The sequence below is a fragment of the Monodon monoceros genome, unplaced genomic scaffold, assembly GCF_005190385.1.
Source record: "Monodon monoceros isolate NGI ecotype Baffin Bay Population unplaced genomic scaffold, NGI_Narwhal_1 Super_Scaffold_5, whole genome shotgun sequence".
NCBI classification, from domain to species: Eukaryota; Metazoa; Chordata; class Mammalia; order Artiodactyla; family Monodontidae; genus Monodon; species Monodon monoceros.
In genome coordinates, this window is record NW_021703782.1 from 93650482 (window position 1) to 93664232 (window position 13751).

Here is a 13751-nt window from a genome sequence, read left to right on the forward strand (position 1 = left end):
CAATGAAGACCCAATGCAGCAAAAACAAAAACAAAAACAAAAACAAAACCCACCTGGAGAGGATGATAAGGGAAACCTCCTCGGTGCCACCTGGCCTGGCCGGTTGTCATCTTCCCTGAGGGAGCGCAAGCGGCTGTAAGTTGCAGGGTGCAGGGAGAGATGTGTGCAGGCCTGAGAGCCTCTCAGGGGCTGCCGAGGTGGGACAGGGGGCAGTGACTTTCTGTCATTACAAGTGGCTCCTCCCTTTTAAGTTGTTTATAGTGAGAAGTGTCTTACGATAGTAAGAGGCTTTCAGTGATTAAACGTATAAAGTATGCTACTACTCACAGTCCTTAAACAGTGTGGTTTATTTTAGCTTAGGACTTGGGGACAGACAGGTGGGAGAAAGGAGGAATTTGAAGGGAAGTGAAGGCCCTCGGGTCCTAGGGAAGAATAAGAGTCTTCAATCCAAGCCAACGTGAAACAGCAGCCTACAGCTACAGAGTTCTTAGAACATCCTTAGCACTTTGTGGCCACCTCCAGGTCTGGTTTCCCTTGTCTTTCAGGCAGGGGAACTGAGGCCTGGGGGGCAGGAAGAGACTTGGCCAGGGGTACCTGATGCAGGGGTGGGTGAGGATAGATAATAAGGAAGACCTCCATTTCATCTCCCAACACCTCGATGAGGTAGGCACTCTTGCAGCCTCGTTTTACAGCAGAGAGAACGGAGGCTCAGGCTGGACTCACAGGTGGTCTTGTGGGGCTCTAAAGTCCAGCCTTCTGACTCCAGAGCCTGCTATGGAACCATTATGCTGCCATGTTACCAGCACTCAGGTTCTCAGCTTTTTCCAGCCCATTTATCTCTGTCCATCCACCTGTCCATCTCACAGGGGTTGACCTAGGGTCTACTAAGAGCTGGTTGCGTTCAGCCCCGTGCACCCCCCCTCTTACTCCAGGTGATGAGGGAGAGAGCATTCCACACTCAGGGGTTAGGATGCTGAGCTCAGAGGAGGGGGCCTGAGGACCTTTCCCAGAACCCAGTTCCGGAGGCAGCCTCTCCTTTCCTGCTGAGATGGAGCTCCTGAGCAGGCTTCTGCAGACACTGGCAGCTCAGCCAACTGGAGGAGGTCGAATGACCCGACGAGAGGCAAGGTCAGGGAACCTTTCCATAAACACCCTGGAAGCCCTCCTTTTGCTCTGGCAAGCCCAGTCGGCATAATTACCAGGCGGATGTGACCTGGCCAGGCCACGGTCCCATGTCCGGACGCTTCGCCAGAGGACAGAGTTTGCAGGGATGCCTTGATTACTTCCTCTGCTCTGTCCAAGGCCACACAGGGAGGAAGGGAGTCATTGGAAATGTCCTCTGCCTTCTGTGTAGACAGCAGCTCCCCCTGTCTGCTCCAGCCTGAGAGAGACTTCGGGGGTGGGAAGGAGACTGGGTGAAAACGATGGTGAAACTAGTCAGGTCCCCTGGACAGCCTTCCCAAGCTCCGGTGACATGAACATTCCTGTCGTTCCCTCACTTATGGGCCAGCTTCCTGGAGGATATGGCTTTCAAGGAAGAGAGAAGGGGAAACAAACCATGGTGGGCAGGCTCTTATACCCTTAATTCTAGCATTTGGTGATTATCATTATTTTTAATATTAATAGCTGTCCTTCAAAAGTGCTAATTTTGTGCCAGGCATTTTTTTCCAAGTGCATTCCCATTTAATCTTCACAACGTCCTTCTGAGTTTGGTATTACTATTCCCCCATTTAAAAGATGGGAAAACCGAGGCACTGAAGTCACAAGGCTAGTAAGTCGTGGGATTTGAACTCAGGAAGTTTGGCTCCAGAGTCTGTGTTTTTAGCCGCTACAGATGGTCCCTAACTTACGATGTTTCAATTTTATGATTTTTTGAGTTGATGATGGTGCAAAAGTGAAACCGTACTTCGAGTTTTTGATTTTGATCCTTTCCCAGGCCAGCGATATGCAGTATGATACTCTCTCGTGATGCTGGGCAGCGGCAGCCACAGCTCGCAATCAGCCATGAGACCACGAGGGGAAACAACCAGTACACTTAAACCATTCTGAACCAGTACAACCATTCTGTTTCTCACTTATAGTATTCAACAAATTATGTGAGATATTCAGCACTTTGTTATAAAGTAGGCTTTGTGTGAGATGATTTAGCCCAACTGTAGGCTAATGTAAGTGTTCTGAGCCTGTTTAAGGTAGGCTAGGCTAAGCCGTGATGTTCCGTAGGTTAGGTGTATTAAATGCATTTTTGACTTAGGATGTTTTCAACTTACCTTGGCTTTATCGGGATGTAACTGTATCATAAGTGGAGGACGGTCTGCATATGCAGGATCACGTAGCCAGACGAGGGATTGGTTCCGACTCTGTGCTGTCAGCCACAGCCGTGGGGCAGCAGGTAGCAGCGGGTGGACTGTCCCCACCGTCTGTGCAGCCGGAAGCAGGCCCTGACTGTGTCCTCTCCCCCTCTGCCCTCCCTCTCCAGATGTGGACGTCCTCCAAAAGCTGGGCCTCAGCTGGACGAAGGCAGCGGGCGGCCGGAGCCCCCCGCCCCCAGGGGTCATTCCATTCCAGTCAGGATTCATCTTTACGCAGCGGGCCCGGCTCCAGGCCCCCACGGCTGCCGTCGTCCCTGCCGCCCTGGGCACAGAGTTGGCACTGGTGCTGAGCCTCTGCTCCCACCGGGTGAACCATGCCTTCCTCTTCGCCGTCCGCAGCCGGAAGCACAAGCTGCAGCTGGGCCTGCAGTTCCTCCCCGGCAAGACAGTCGTCCACCTGGGGCCCCGGCGCTCCGTGGCCTTCGACCTCAACGTGCACGACGGGCGCTGGCACCACCTGGCCCTGGAGCTCCGCGGCCGCACCGTCACCCTGGTGACGGCCTGTGGGCAGCACCGGGTGCCTGTCCCGCTGCCTTTCCACAGGGACCCAGCGCTTGACCCTGAGGGCTTGTTCCTTTTTGGGAAGATGAGCCCACACGCAGTCCAGTTTGAAGGTGCCCTGTGTCAGTTCAGTATCTACCCCGTGACGCAGGTCGCTCACAATTACTGTACCCACCTGAGAAAGCAGTGTGGACAGGCTGACACGTACCGGCCCCAGCTGGGACCCTTCCTCCCCCGAGACTCTGGCACAGCCCTCACCTTCCAGACCGACCTTGCCCTGCTGGGCCTGGAGAACCTGACCACTGCCACGCCAGCCCTGGCATCACGGCCAGCAGGCAGGGGGCCCAGGGTGACTGTGGTGCCTGCCATGCCCGCCAAGCCCCTAAGGACTAGCAGCACAGGCCCGCACCAGCCCATCACAGGTGGAGGCCCAGCCCGGACCCTCCTGCCACCTGCCAGGCTGTCAGCCAGTGAAGGGCTGCCTCCCGTGCCCCCAGCCTCTCCCGCCAGCTCCACCAGGCCTGTCCAGCCACTGCAGGAGAGCACAGCCACCAAAATCCCCAAAAGTCACCCCACCAAGCCTTCGGCCCCTTCTCCTTCAATTGCCCCTGTCAAAAGTCCCCGCCCCGCCCGGAAGGCAGCTCCGCCTTCCTTCACAAAGGCAGCCCCCCCAACCAAGAAGCCGGTGCTACCCACTTCCCACCCGGTTCCTGACAAAGTCTCCTGTCCCACAGTAAAGCCGATCCAGAGGAACCCTGTAACGCCCAGACCTCCAGCACCCAGCACCCGGCCCCTACCCCCTGCTGCCAGCTCCTCTAAGAAGTCTTTTCCCCCAGTGGTCCAGGCGGAGGCCAAGATGAGCAGTCATGTCAGTGAGCTAGCCCCTGCCCACACCAACACACACAGACCTCCCCGACCCGCCGTCCTGCCCCCATCACCTGCCCCCAGTCCTAGAGCTTCCAGGACTGCTCGGCCACAGGCCACAGCGATGCCTCCCACCCTCGCTCCTGGTTCAGCCCCCACTGGAAGCAAGAAACCCACTGGATCAGAAGCCGCAAAGAAAGTCAGATCCAAGAGCAGCCCCTGGAAGCCCGTCCCTCTTAGACCTGGGAAGGCAGCCAAGGATGTCCCAGTTAACCACCTGACAACTGGGCCGAGCCCCAGGCAGCTGCGGCCCAGCCAGCAGACCACCCCGGCCCCGGTGCTGGCCGTGGCGCCATTCCTGTCCTCCAGCCCCCAGCCCATGAGCACTGGCTCTTCGTTCTTCCACCTGGTGGGACCCACACCTTTCCTGCTGCTGACGGGACCTCCGGGGCCCAAGGGAGACTGTGGTTTACCGGTAAGACTGGCTGGGGTGTGCCTGCTGCCTGGAGCTTGAGCGGGTGACTGGGGCAGGTAGGCAGTTGCTCCTGGTCAGGGCAGAGGAAGTGAAACAGCTTAGAGCAGGGAGCTGCTTACAGGCAGGGCCTTGACTCCATCCCGGGTCCCCCACGCCTCCACCTCGGCTGTATTCATGATTGCACATCCTGCCCCAGATTTGTGATCCCCTGGGGTGGACTTGGGTCTGGTGGCCCCCTCCAGGTAAGAGCAAACCCTGGGCTTTGTTTAACCCAGGCCCCAAGTCACTCTTTGCTAGCCTCACTGTAAAGGTTGAGCGGCTTAAGGAAAACCACGAACAGACTGGCCCCAGGTTACGCAGTCCCCAAAGGCCTGAGCCCTGGAACAGGGTTCCTCCAGCTCACCAGTTTGTCTGCGAGTTTCAGGCGAAGGTCGCACATGGGTAGGGCTGAGTGTGTTTTCTTTTGCACGTGCAGCATTGTTTAAAAATGTTTAATAAGTTATTAATATTTTTTTAAATGTGAGAGATTTCTTCTAAAAGACTGGGTGACCGGCTTTTCTTGGAAGAGGGAGAGATGCAGTGGCCCGTGGGCTGCGGCTGTGTCAGGGCTGCTGCTTTAGACAGGACAGCACCCCCTCCTGTGTGTGCCTGTCCACACGTCTCCCGCTTGGCCTTCAAACCCAGTCCTTTCATCTTGTTTCTGTTACCTGCCTGGCTCCTGTAGACATTTGATTTGTGGCCCCTGGTAGAGGAGTTCGGGGTGAGGAGGGTCAGGGTGAGTCCAAGCAGTCAAGGAAGAGAGAAAGAACCTTCCACGTGCAGGAAACGGTCTCAGGGTCGATGCCTCCGGCATGCCTGGGACTGTCTCCAGGGGCAGCGACCTTTCTGCAGCTGGAGGCCAATTCCTCCGGGTGGGGAATGATAAGATGGAGTTTCCAGAAAGCTCGGGCCTCTGCTCTGTTCTCCCTCCTTGGAGATGACCACCGTGTGGGCTCCTCCTTCCCGGGGCCGGATCGCCCACCAGGCTCCGTGCTTGGGGTTAGGCTCCCCACAATGTGGAGACAGTGGCAGATACTGGGAATTCCCAGGCCTTACAAACACACTTAATGAGTTTGAATAATCATTAGGAATAATATTTATTCAGCCTGTCTCCAAGGGGACCGAGAGCCCGTTTTTATTATAACCATATTGTAGAACTTACGGAAATTGTATGCATTGCTTTGCAATTATGTCAACATTCTGCTCAAGTCCCGTGCTCTGAACTTGGCAGGGTATGGAGTGGGGAGCTGAGCGAAGCAGGAGAAACCCTTTTCACCCCTCCAGGCTACCCAGTCCTACTCAGGCACCAGGTACCTTTGGCCTGTGATAGCTCAGCTTCCCAAGCTGTGGAGGGGTTGGCCTCACTGGCTGTGAGGTCAAAGGGGGTGAAAAGTCCCCCCGCCGAGTGGAGGAGGCCAACCCTGTCCCCCAAGGCTGTGTGTGACGTGGAATGAGGGAGGCTGTGTCCAAGCCAGCAGAACTGGAGCAGAAGCAGGCTTTCAGGGTGTAGACTGCCGCTGGGCCTTTCGGGTGCCTGAGCCTCGTACTTTCCTCCTGGGCTTTGGTGATGTGGGTCAGCAGGAGGTGAGGCCTCCCGCCAGATCTGGTCTTGAACTTCCCCCCTTGTCAAAGAAGGTGCTGGAGTTGACCTGTTCAGGGGATGGGTGCTCAGGGACCATTCAGTTCACCCTCGTCATTGGGCGGGTAAGGAGCCTAGACACTGTGTCCAGAAAGGGCCAGGATTCGCTCAGAAGCCACACAGCACGTGGGAGGCAGAGCTGAAGTGTACGCCCCAGCTCCAGACTCCAAGATCAGCACATTCCAGTCCCCGCACCCCCCCCACCCCCGAGTGTCTGCTCTGAGACCCTAGGACTCAGGGCTGAGAGGCTGAGGGCTTCAGCGCTGTGTCAGGCCCTGTCCTCGGTCTCAAGTGAAGAGTTCAATGTCTAAAAAATCTTCTGTTTCTATACCTATCACATTCATGAGTTACTTCCACACACGTGGCATCTCCCTTTAGGACCTTGTAGAAACTGATCCAGGAGGGTAGGATGTGTGCACTAACCCCTGCTCTACAGATGAGAGGACCAGGGTTGGGGAGACAAAAGACTTGGCCAAGGGCACGCAGCATGTTCTTGCAGGAGGAGCTGGGATGCAGCTTCAGCGAGGACCATGGCTCTTCCTCCTTCTCCAGCCCAGAACAGATGAGGGCAAGAGGGAAGACATCAGTGTGCTCGGGTGCCATCCTGCCTCATGTCCCGTGCTATCCCCTAATCCCACCCTCCCCCCGGCTCGGAACCTAGTCTCACTCCAGTAGGAACCAAGAAGCTTCTAGAAGCTTTGTCCAGTCCGCTGTGGCAAACTGGTGGCGAACTGGTCATTTATATTTCACCAGATATCAGAAATTATTCATTGAGGTGGCATCTTTGAACAGCAGTGACAAGAACTCGTGTTCCTTCTGTTTTCTCTTATCCTCGCCCCAAACCCTCAGATACATTCAGGATCTAACCCCAGCAGAGCAGAAGCTGTGTTGCCCGGGACATGGGGCTTAATTGTCCCCAGTCTGGGCACACGTACACCTGGGTTTAAATCCTGGCTCCACTCCTTACTAGCTCTGCAGTCCCGACCCACTCTAAGCTTTGGTTTCTGCAGACGGTAATAGCTCCCAACTCCTGTGAGGAAGCCAGTTGAGGAATCTCCAGGGCTGCCTTGGAGTTTTCGATTTGCTGGGTGATTTGGGGAACTTCTTTCCTCTCCCTGGGACTGTCTCCCCTCTAAGACCCAGTGTTGGGAGAGCTCCCTTCTTAGAAATGACTGCAGGACCTTTCAGAGCCTGAGAGGGTGTTCAAGGCTGTGTCTGGCCAGTTCTGCATGGTTCTCGAGGGGCACGGGACAGACTGGCAGAGGCTGAGACAGAGCTGAGGGCCCAGGCCTGCCAGGAGTTGTAGCACTGCGGGAGGGAGCTCTGTGGGAGCCCCAGGAGCAGGGGGAACATGGAAAAGCTGAGCTTGGCCCCGGGTGACTAGGGGCGGGGAAGCTGTGGTTCACAGAGGCTGCACAGAAGCTGCACAGAAGCCCCACGCCCAGGAGGAGGCGAGTCAAGGCCTTATTTATTCACGATCAGGCTGCTAGCATTTGCACGCCCTTGCACTTTTTCCAAGCGTCACCTCGGGGAGACCCGGCGGAGCGCCTGGCCCACAGCGGATGCTCCATGACTATCTGGGAGATGAATGAAGGAATTTGATCCTTACGGAAAACAGGTTGTCCTGACACGCAGGCCAGGCTCTTTGAGGTTACACAGATCTTTGCTGCCGGTGGGGTAAGGAGGCGCTTGCAGTGCAAGAGCACACAGACTTTGGATTTGGAACGACCTGGGTTTGAACCATTCCCTTATCCAGCCATCTTTTCATGCTTTCAACAAATGTTGAATGAGTGCCTTCTAGGTGCTAGGTGCTGTGTGACCTTTGGCAAGTCACTTAACCTCTGTGAACCTCAGTTTTTGGCCTCTGTAAAACAAGGGTATGGTACCACCTACCTTTCCAAAGTTGTGTGGGTTGTCTGAGATGAGAGGCGTAAAGCACCCAGCTTTAGAATATGGGTTCCAGTGGATGTGTGTGGCTGACTGTTGATGTGCAAATGGTTGAGGTAGGGGCATTGTTGCCCTAAGAGAACCAAGAGGTTCTGGCACAGGAGGGCCTTCATGCCGTTGGCAGTTAGGAATCAGGGCTAGATCTTGAGCAATTCACCCCTTACGCTGGTATCATCTAGAATCCAAGAGAACGGAGGGGCATTTTGCTTTGTCTTTGCATATGATTTTTGAGCTCCTGCTGCGTGCCAGGCTCTGTGCTAAGCAATTTGTGTGCTGTGTCCTGTGACCCCAGGCAGAGAACAGGGTAATCGAGGAGAGTTTAAGGAAGGCATTATTTACAGAGGTGTTGGCATCATCAAAGGAATCAACAGGGGCTGGAGAAGCACATGGGGTCCAACGTGAATTACAAGGGGAGGGGAAGGTGTTGCTAGAAGCCAGTGAGAGTTAAAGCATGAACAGGGGTCTCGGACAGGAGCTGGGACCAAACTATAGCACAGCAAGGAGGGAGCAGGGAGAGAAATACCCCACCCACCCTCTCCTTTTACTGGAAGAAGAAGTTCCTTGCTGGGGCCTCCCATTGACCAAACTCAGCCAGAAGCAGAGAGCAGGGAAGCCTGGCAGTGCAGCCTGTAGAGGTCAGCTTCCCAGGGCACAGAATGGATCTGGGGAGCAAATGGAGAATAACCAGCACGCGTATACATTATCTTGGGGGAAAAAAAAAGGGTATTGTATTCTTATTTTACAGCTGGGAAAACTGAGACCCAGAGGCATAGGGAGATGAGGTAATCTGCTCAAGGCCTGTCCCAGTAGGCCCTTCCCTAGGACAGAGACTGGGGAAAGCTCAGTGCCCTTTGGGCTAACCTTGGGAATAATCGTGAGCTCAGATGGTTAGAGATGGGAGGGACTTTTGAGATCTCCTGCCTCCCCCACCAGGCAGCAGGCACTGAGCAGAGGCCCAGAGAATGAAAGGTCATTGCTCAGGGTCACCTGGCTGTTAGCAGCTCACTCAGGACTGGACTCAGGTCTCCCAGATCCCAGGCCTGCAAAACCTCTCCTTGCCTGCTGCCAGGGGCCATGCCAGCCAGGACTTACTTCCTTCTGCAAGGCTTGGCAGGCGGGCTATTGCAGCTGGACACAAGGGTGGACTTGTTCCGGGGGATGGGGTTCCCCTAGGCCTGACTGTTGGAGGCCAGGACCCTTGGGGGAAGCCCAGAGTGGCTGCTTGGTTGTTTCCATGGCTCTGTTTGCGTGAACCCCGAGCCCAGGCCTCGTCCACCTCCCCCAGACAGGCCTGCAGCCCCCGCTCCCCTCCCCCTCAGCTCCAGGCCCTCTCAGAGGCCCCGTTGTTTGCAGCGTGGAGTGGAAAAATCCCACCCTGGCCTTGTGAATCATCCCGGAGTCACCCGCTCAGGCTTCAGGCCCTGGAAAGAAATGGCAGCATTTTTCCACTGCACGGTGAGCAGGCAGGGTCTCGGATCAAGCGAGAAGGGCAGGGGGCACCCAACCTCGCTGCGTGTGGGAGGGTCAGGCCTGCCTGGGGCCGCAGCTGGGCTGCTGGGCTGCCATGTCAAGGAGTCCTGCTGTGAACTGACATCACCAGGCGGGGCCGTGGGTCCTGCCTGGCACTTAGAGTCTGTTTTGCAGATGTCAAGGATGAGGTCAGACTCCAGGCTGGATGCCCCCGTTTCTGGGGCAGGAGAAGTGCCAAGAGGGTGTGTCCAGGCCACTGCAGTGGTGGCTGTCCCAGGGTCCACCAGGGAGCTACACCCCACGGAGACTGTCTCTCCCTGGAGCCCTGCACCAGCCTTCACCCCTCCGGGCCTTGGCCACCTTCTCTGGGAGATGGACGTGATCTCACCGTTTCTCTCCCACTGGAAAACCTAGAGGAGGAAATCACCACAGAAATTCAGGGAACGCCAGGGTTGGGAAGGTTCTGGGATAGTCATTTCACAGATGCCCACACAGGGGAAGGGACTTACCCAAGGTTGCACACCTAGTCACAACGCACCTGGCCGAGATTGTCTGTGAGGAAGCTGCCCAGGATAAGAGAACAAGTCAAATGATCCTTGGTTGAATCCAGGATCTACCTGTTAGCTGTGTGGCCTTGAGCAAATCACTTTGCCTCTCCGAGCCTCTCTGTGGTTTCTCATCCGTGAAAAGGGTTCAGTCATGATAAAGACACCTGCAGTAATGCTTGGCCTCAGAACCCTGCACTTCCCCTTGATTCTGGGTCACCTGGAAGAATAGGGCCGAGGAGGACCTTCTAGGAAGGGAAACCTTTTGCTCTCCCCCCAAACGGATGCTGAGGAAGGTGACTTAAAATTTTGAGTTGGGGAGTTTCCAGCAGCTTGCTTAACAGAAACAGCACTAACTTTCTGGGCGTTAACTGTGTACCAGGCACTAGAATTTGCACTTTTTACAGATTACCTGTCAGCTAGGTGCTGGTACAGCCTCATTTTACAGTTAAGGAATGAAGCCTTGGAGGCTGGAGGGAGCTGGCCCAAAGCTACACAGCTAGTAAGAGAGGGCGCCCAGTGTGGACCCAGACCCCTGTCTTATACTGTGTTCTACTGCTTCCCAGGGAGGAGCAGAGAGTAGGCTGGCCCTGAATCTCAAACCCCCCGAGGTAGATAAAAGACTAGAAACTGTCCACCCAGCCCCTGGGCTCTGGATGGAAGGAATGCTGCCTGCTGCCAGTTTGGCCAGAGGTACCTGGAGGCTCAGATGGCCAGGACTTGCACTAGGTCACGCAGCAGCCTCCGTCCCTCCAGCCGGGGCTCTTTTCAGTGACCCTGGGGCCTTGCTACCCATATCTGCCTGTCTGGATCACTCTTCTGATTTTTATTTATGGACGAGCAAGCACGTGGTGCTCACAGACCAGAACTGTGAATCAAGGCCGCCCAGCGTGAGATCTGGATTAATTACCAGCCAAATCGTACTGGGTTTTCAACACCGATTTTAACTCTGGGCAGGAAACCTGGAATCTCGTTGATGGTTATTTGAAACAAATGAATTCCCCAGGCCTCACACATCCTTGAAAGCCTGGCTTCCTTTGAAGGCTGTGTTCAGTTCTTTACAGCAGGCACGTAGTTAATCCTCATCCACTCCTTTGGGGCAGACAGGGCAGTCGCTGTGGTAAAGGAGAACAGCGGAGACTCAGTGAAGGCCTTGCACCAAGTCTCCAGCTATTAAGTGGCAAGACCAGGATTTGAACAAAGGTCAGACTGCAGTTTAGTAAGTCTGCTGGGCTGACTTGCTGCCTATGGGAAGGGAAGAGAGGTGAGGCCAGACAGGTGCTCCCTGAATGCCATGATGCGGGGTTAGGCCCGTCTTATGTGGGAAATGGGGAGCCATTGAGTGTTGTTGAGCCGGGGGAATGCCTTGGGAAGGTGAACCAGGCTGTGTGGAGGAAGACTGGAGGGGGGAGAGGGTGGAGGCAGGGAGACAAGTGAGCGGGCTGTTGCATGTTCTCAGGGCGTGGTGATGAAGGTTGGACCCGGCTGTGACCACTGGAATAGATGGAACATTTGAGTGACGACTGCATACTAGGCATTGTGTTATATGTTTACCATCTCATTTCATCCTCGCGATAATCCAATGAGGAGGGCATTATTACTCCATTTTATAGGCACAGGCTGGTTAAGGAACTTGCCCAAACCCAGCTGGTAGGTGGTAGCACTGGGATTTGAACCCAGGCCTGTCTGATGCAGCAGTCTTTGCTTACACCCTTTATGCTACATTCCTCTCCGTGGTGCAGAGATGCTGGTGTGACCTTGGACAAGTCCCTTCTCTGCTGAGGCTCTGCAGATAACTTGGCTGAACTCTGAGATCTCTTGCTGTTTTATTTTATCAAACATTTGGCTGGGCCTTGGGGAGAGAGAGATGACTCATATCCCACTAGTTCCTTGGAGGAGACCATGGTCTAGTGGGAGCAACGGGCTTCTAAGCAGATAATTCCCCAAATATAATACAGTGGCCTTTAAAGCAGAGGGAAAGAGAGGGCTTGGCCCAACTTAGGGGAGGGATCAGGGAAGGCTTCCTGGAGGAGGCGACACCCTAAGTTAGTTGAGTGATAAAAGATGAGCGCTTCAAAGACCAAGAAACAGCAGCTGCAATGGCCTGAAAGCCCCAAAGAGCATGCATTCCTCAGGTAGGTACCTCAAGGGATCCCTCTTCTCAACCATAGGGTTTCCATGCCCAGAGCTCTGGATAGGTTTGTTGAATGACTACATGATTCCATTCTCTTCTGCCACTGGGCACTGATGCTGTCTTCTTGCTTTTTATTCAGGGTCCCCCCGGGCTGCCTGGGCTCCCTGGACCTCCTGGTGCACGGGGTCCTCGGGTAAGTGATCACGCGCTGTCCTTTTGAGTTGTGGTAGGCTCTGTGTCCTGTACCCCATCGCCCCTGAAGTCTCAGCTTTGCTGTGTGTCCTCATGCTGCCTGGCACCCATTTTCCACTTTGTCCATTGGAGTGGACGTAGGGCTCTTAGGGGGCACTGTGTGGCCAGACGTGGCATGGGACAGTGAGAACCTCTTGAAGAGTCTATGCTGTCTATTGTGGGTATCACCCTTGGCAGCCTGGAGTGGAGAAGGGGTTTCTGCCCATCCCCTCAGCTGATGGGCTTTAGTGTTTGTCCAGGAAAAAAACTGACTTGGGAGAGCATGACACTTGCATCCATCTTCCCATCTCTGCTGGGCCAACCTGGGGTAGCGATGCTGACATAGGCAACCAGATGGGCCGTGCCAGGGACGGGGTGAGCTTCCCATGCTGAGAGGTTCAACCAAAGTCTGGAGAATGGCTTGGCAGGGCTTTGGTGGCTGGTACGAGCTAGCCGGAACCTCGGAGTGAAAAACAGCTCTGGTTTGTTATGCCTGGCATGTCACTTAATGCTGTCTTATTTGATCCCCTCTCCTCCCAGGACCCCCATGGGCCAGTGTGACCACTCTCATTTTAGGGATGAGAAAACCGAATTACTAGGAAATGGAAGAGCTAGGACTGGAACCCAGGCTCTTAACCATATAATACTGGGACTCTTAGGGGTCCTCTTGGAGAGAAATCTGTCGTTTTCCCAAGAGGGCTCAGACCCATGGCGCCTGGCATCTGTGCCCAGGCCGAATCAGCCTTTCCCACGCTGGGGGCCTGGCGAGGCCCTGGCAGAGATAGCTGCCTGGGGCATATTTTTAGCTCTGAGCCCAGAGGATGGTTCTGGTTATGCAATTACTCGAGCCCTAGTTCCCTCCAGACCTGGCCCTGTGCTCCCTGGGCCCAGGGCTCTGGAATCTGCTGTCTGAAGTGGCATTTCCTCCTGGCTTTGGAGTCTCCATGGGGCACTTGCCCAGAGCCGGGGACCACAGAGGTATCATATCATGGACAATGCTGGCCAAGGGACCTTGTAGCCTGGGACCAGGATGAGGCCCCTGGACGTAGCAGTCTGCCTGGGCCTCCCAACTCCTCCTGAGCCCCTAGCCTCTGTGCCTTTGTTTGGACTGTCCTCTTGACCCGGCATGTCCTCCCTGGCAAATTCCTCCTCCATCCATAGCTCAGATCAAATGCCGCCTCCTTTTCTGATGATCACCTCCTTCTTGGCGCTCCTGCGGCACTTAACTGCCCCTCTGGCTGGCATGGATCCCTTTGTAAAAGCTCACACTGAACACTGAACTCTGTCACCTGGGTGGCGTATGCAGGGTCTCATCCCGTCTTCCCAGCCTTCCCGATAAGTAAGTTCCAATACCATCCCCCTTTTACAAGTGAGGAAACTGAGGCTCAAAAGTGTTCAGTTGCTTTCGATAAGTTCAAACACAGAGTAAATGCCAGAGCCAGGATGGAACCCGGACAGTCTGACTCCAGAGCAGCAGACAGTCTGACTCTTAAACTACCTGTTGCGCTAATTTTTCCATCAACTCAACTGAGCCTCT

At 55.0% G+C, this 13751-nt stretch overlaps 1 protein-coding gene across 5 annotated transcripts in view; it reads left to right on the top strand.

Annotated features, from left to right (window-relative positions):
- The window catches only part of COL27A1 (collagen type XXVII alpha 1 chain), a 185918-nt gene that overhangs the window by 51677 nt on the left and 120490 nt on the right, over nucleotides 1-13751 (top strand). For all 5 annotated transcript variants that reach the window (XM_029203587.1, XM_029203588.1, XM_029203589.1 and 2 more), the window contains 2 exons: nucleotides 2477-4209; nucleotides 12123-12176. In XM_029203587.1, coding sequence (XP_029059420.1) covers nucleotides 2477-4209; nucleotides 12123-12176 — 1787 coding nt within the window. The remainder of the gene's footprint in view (nucleotides 1-2476; nucleotides 4210-12122; nucleotides 12177-13751) is intronic.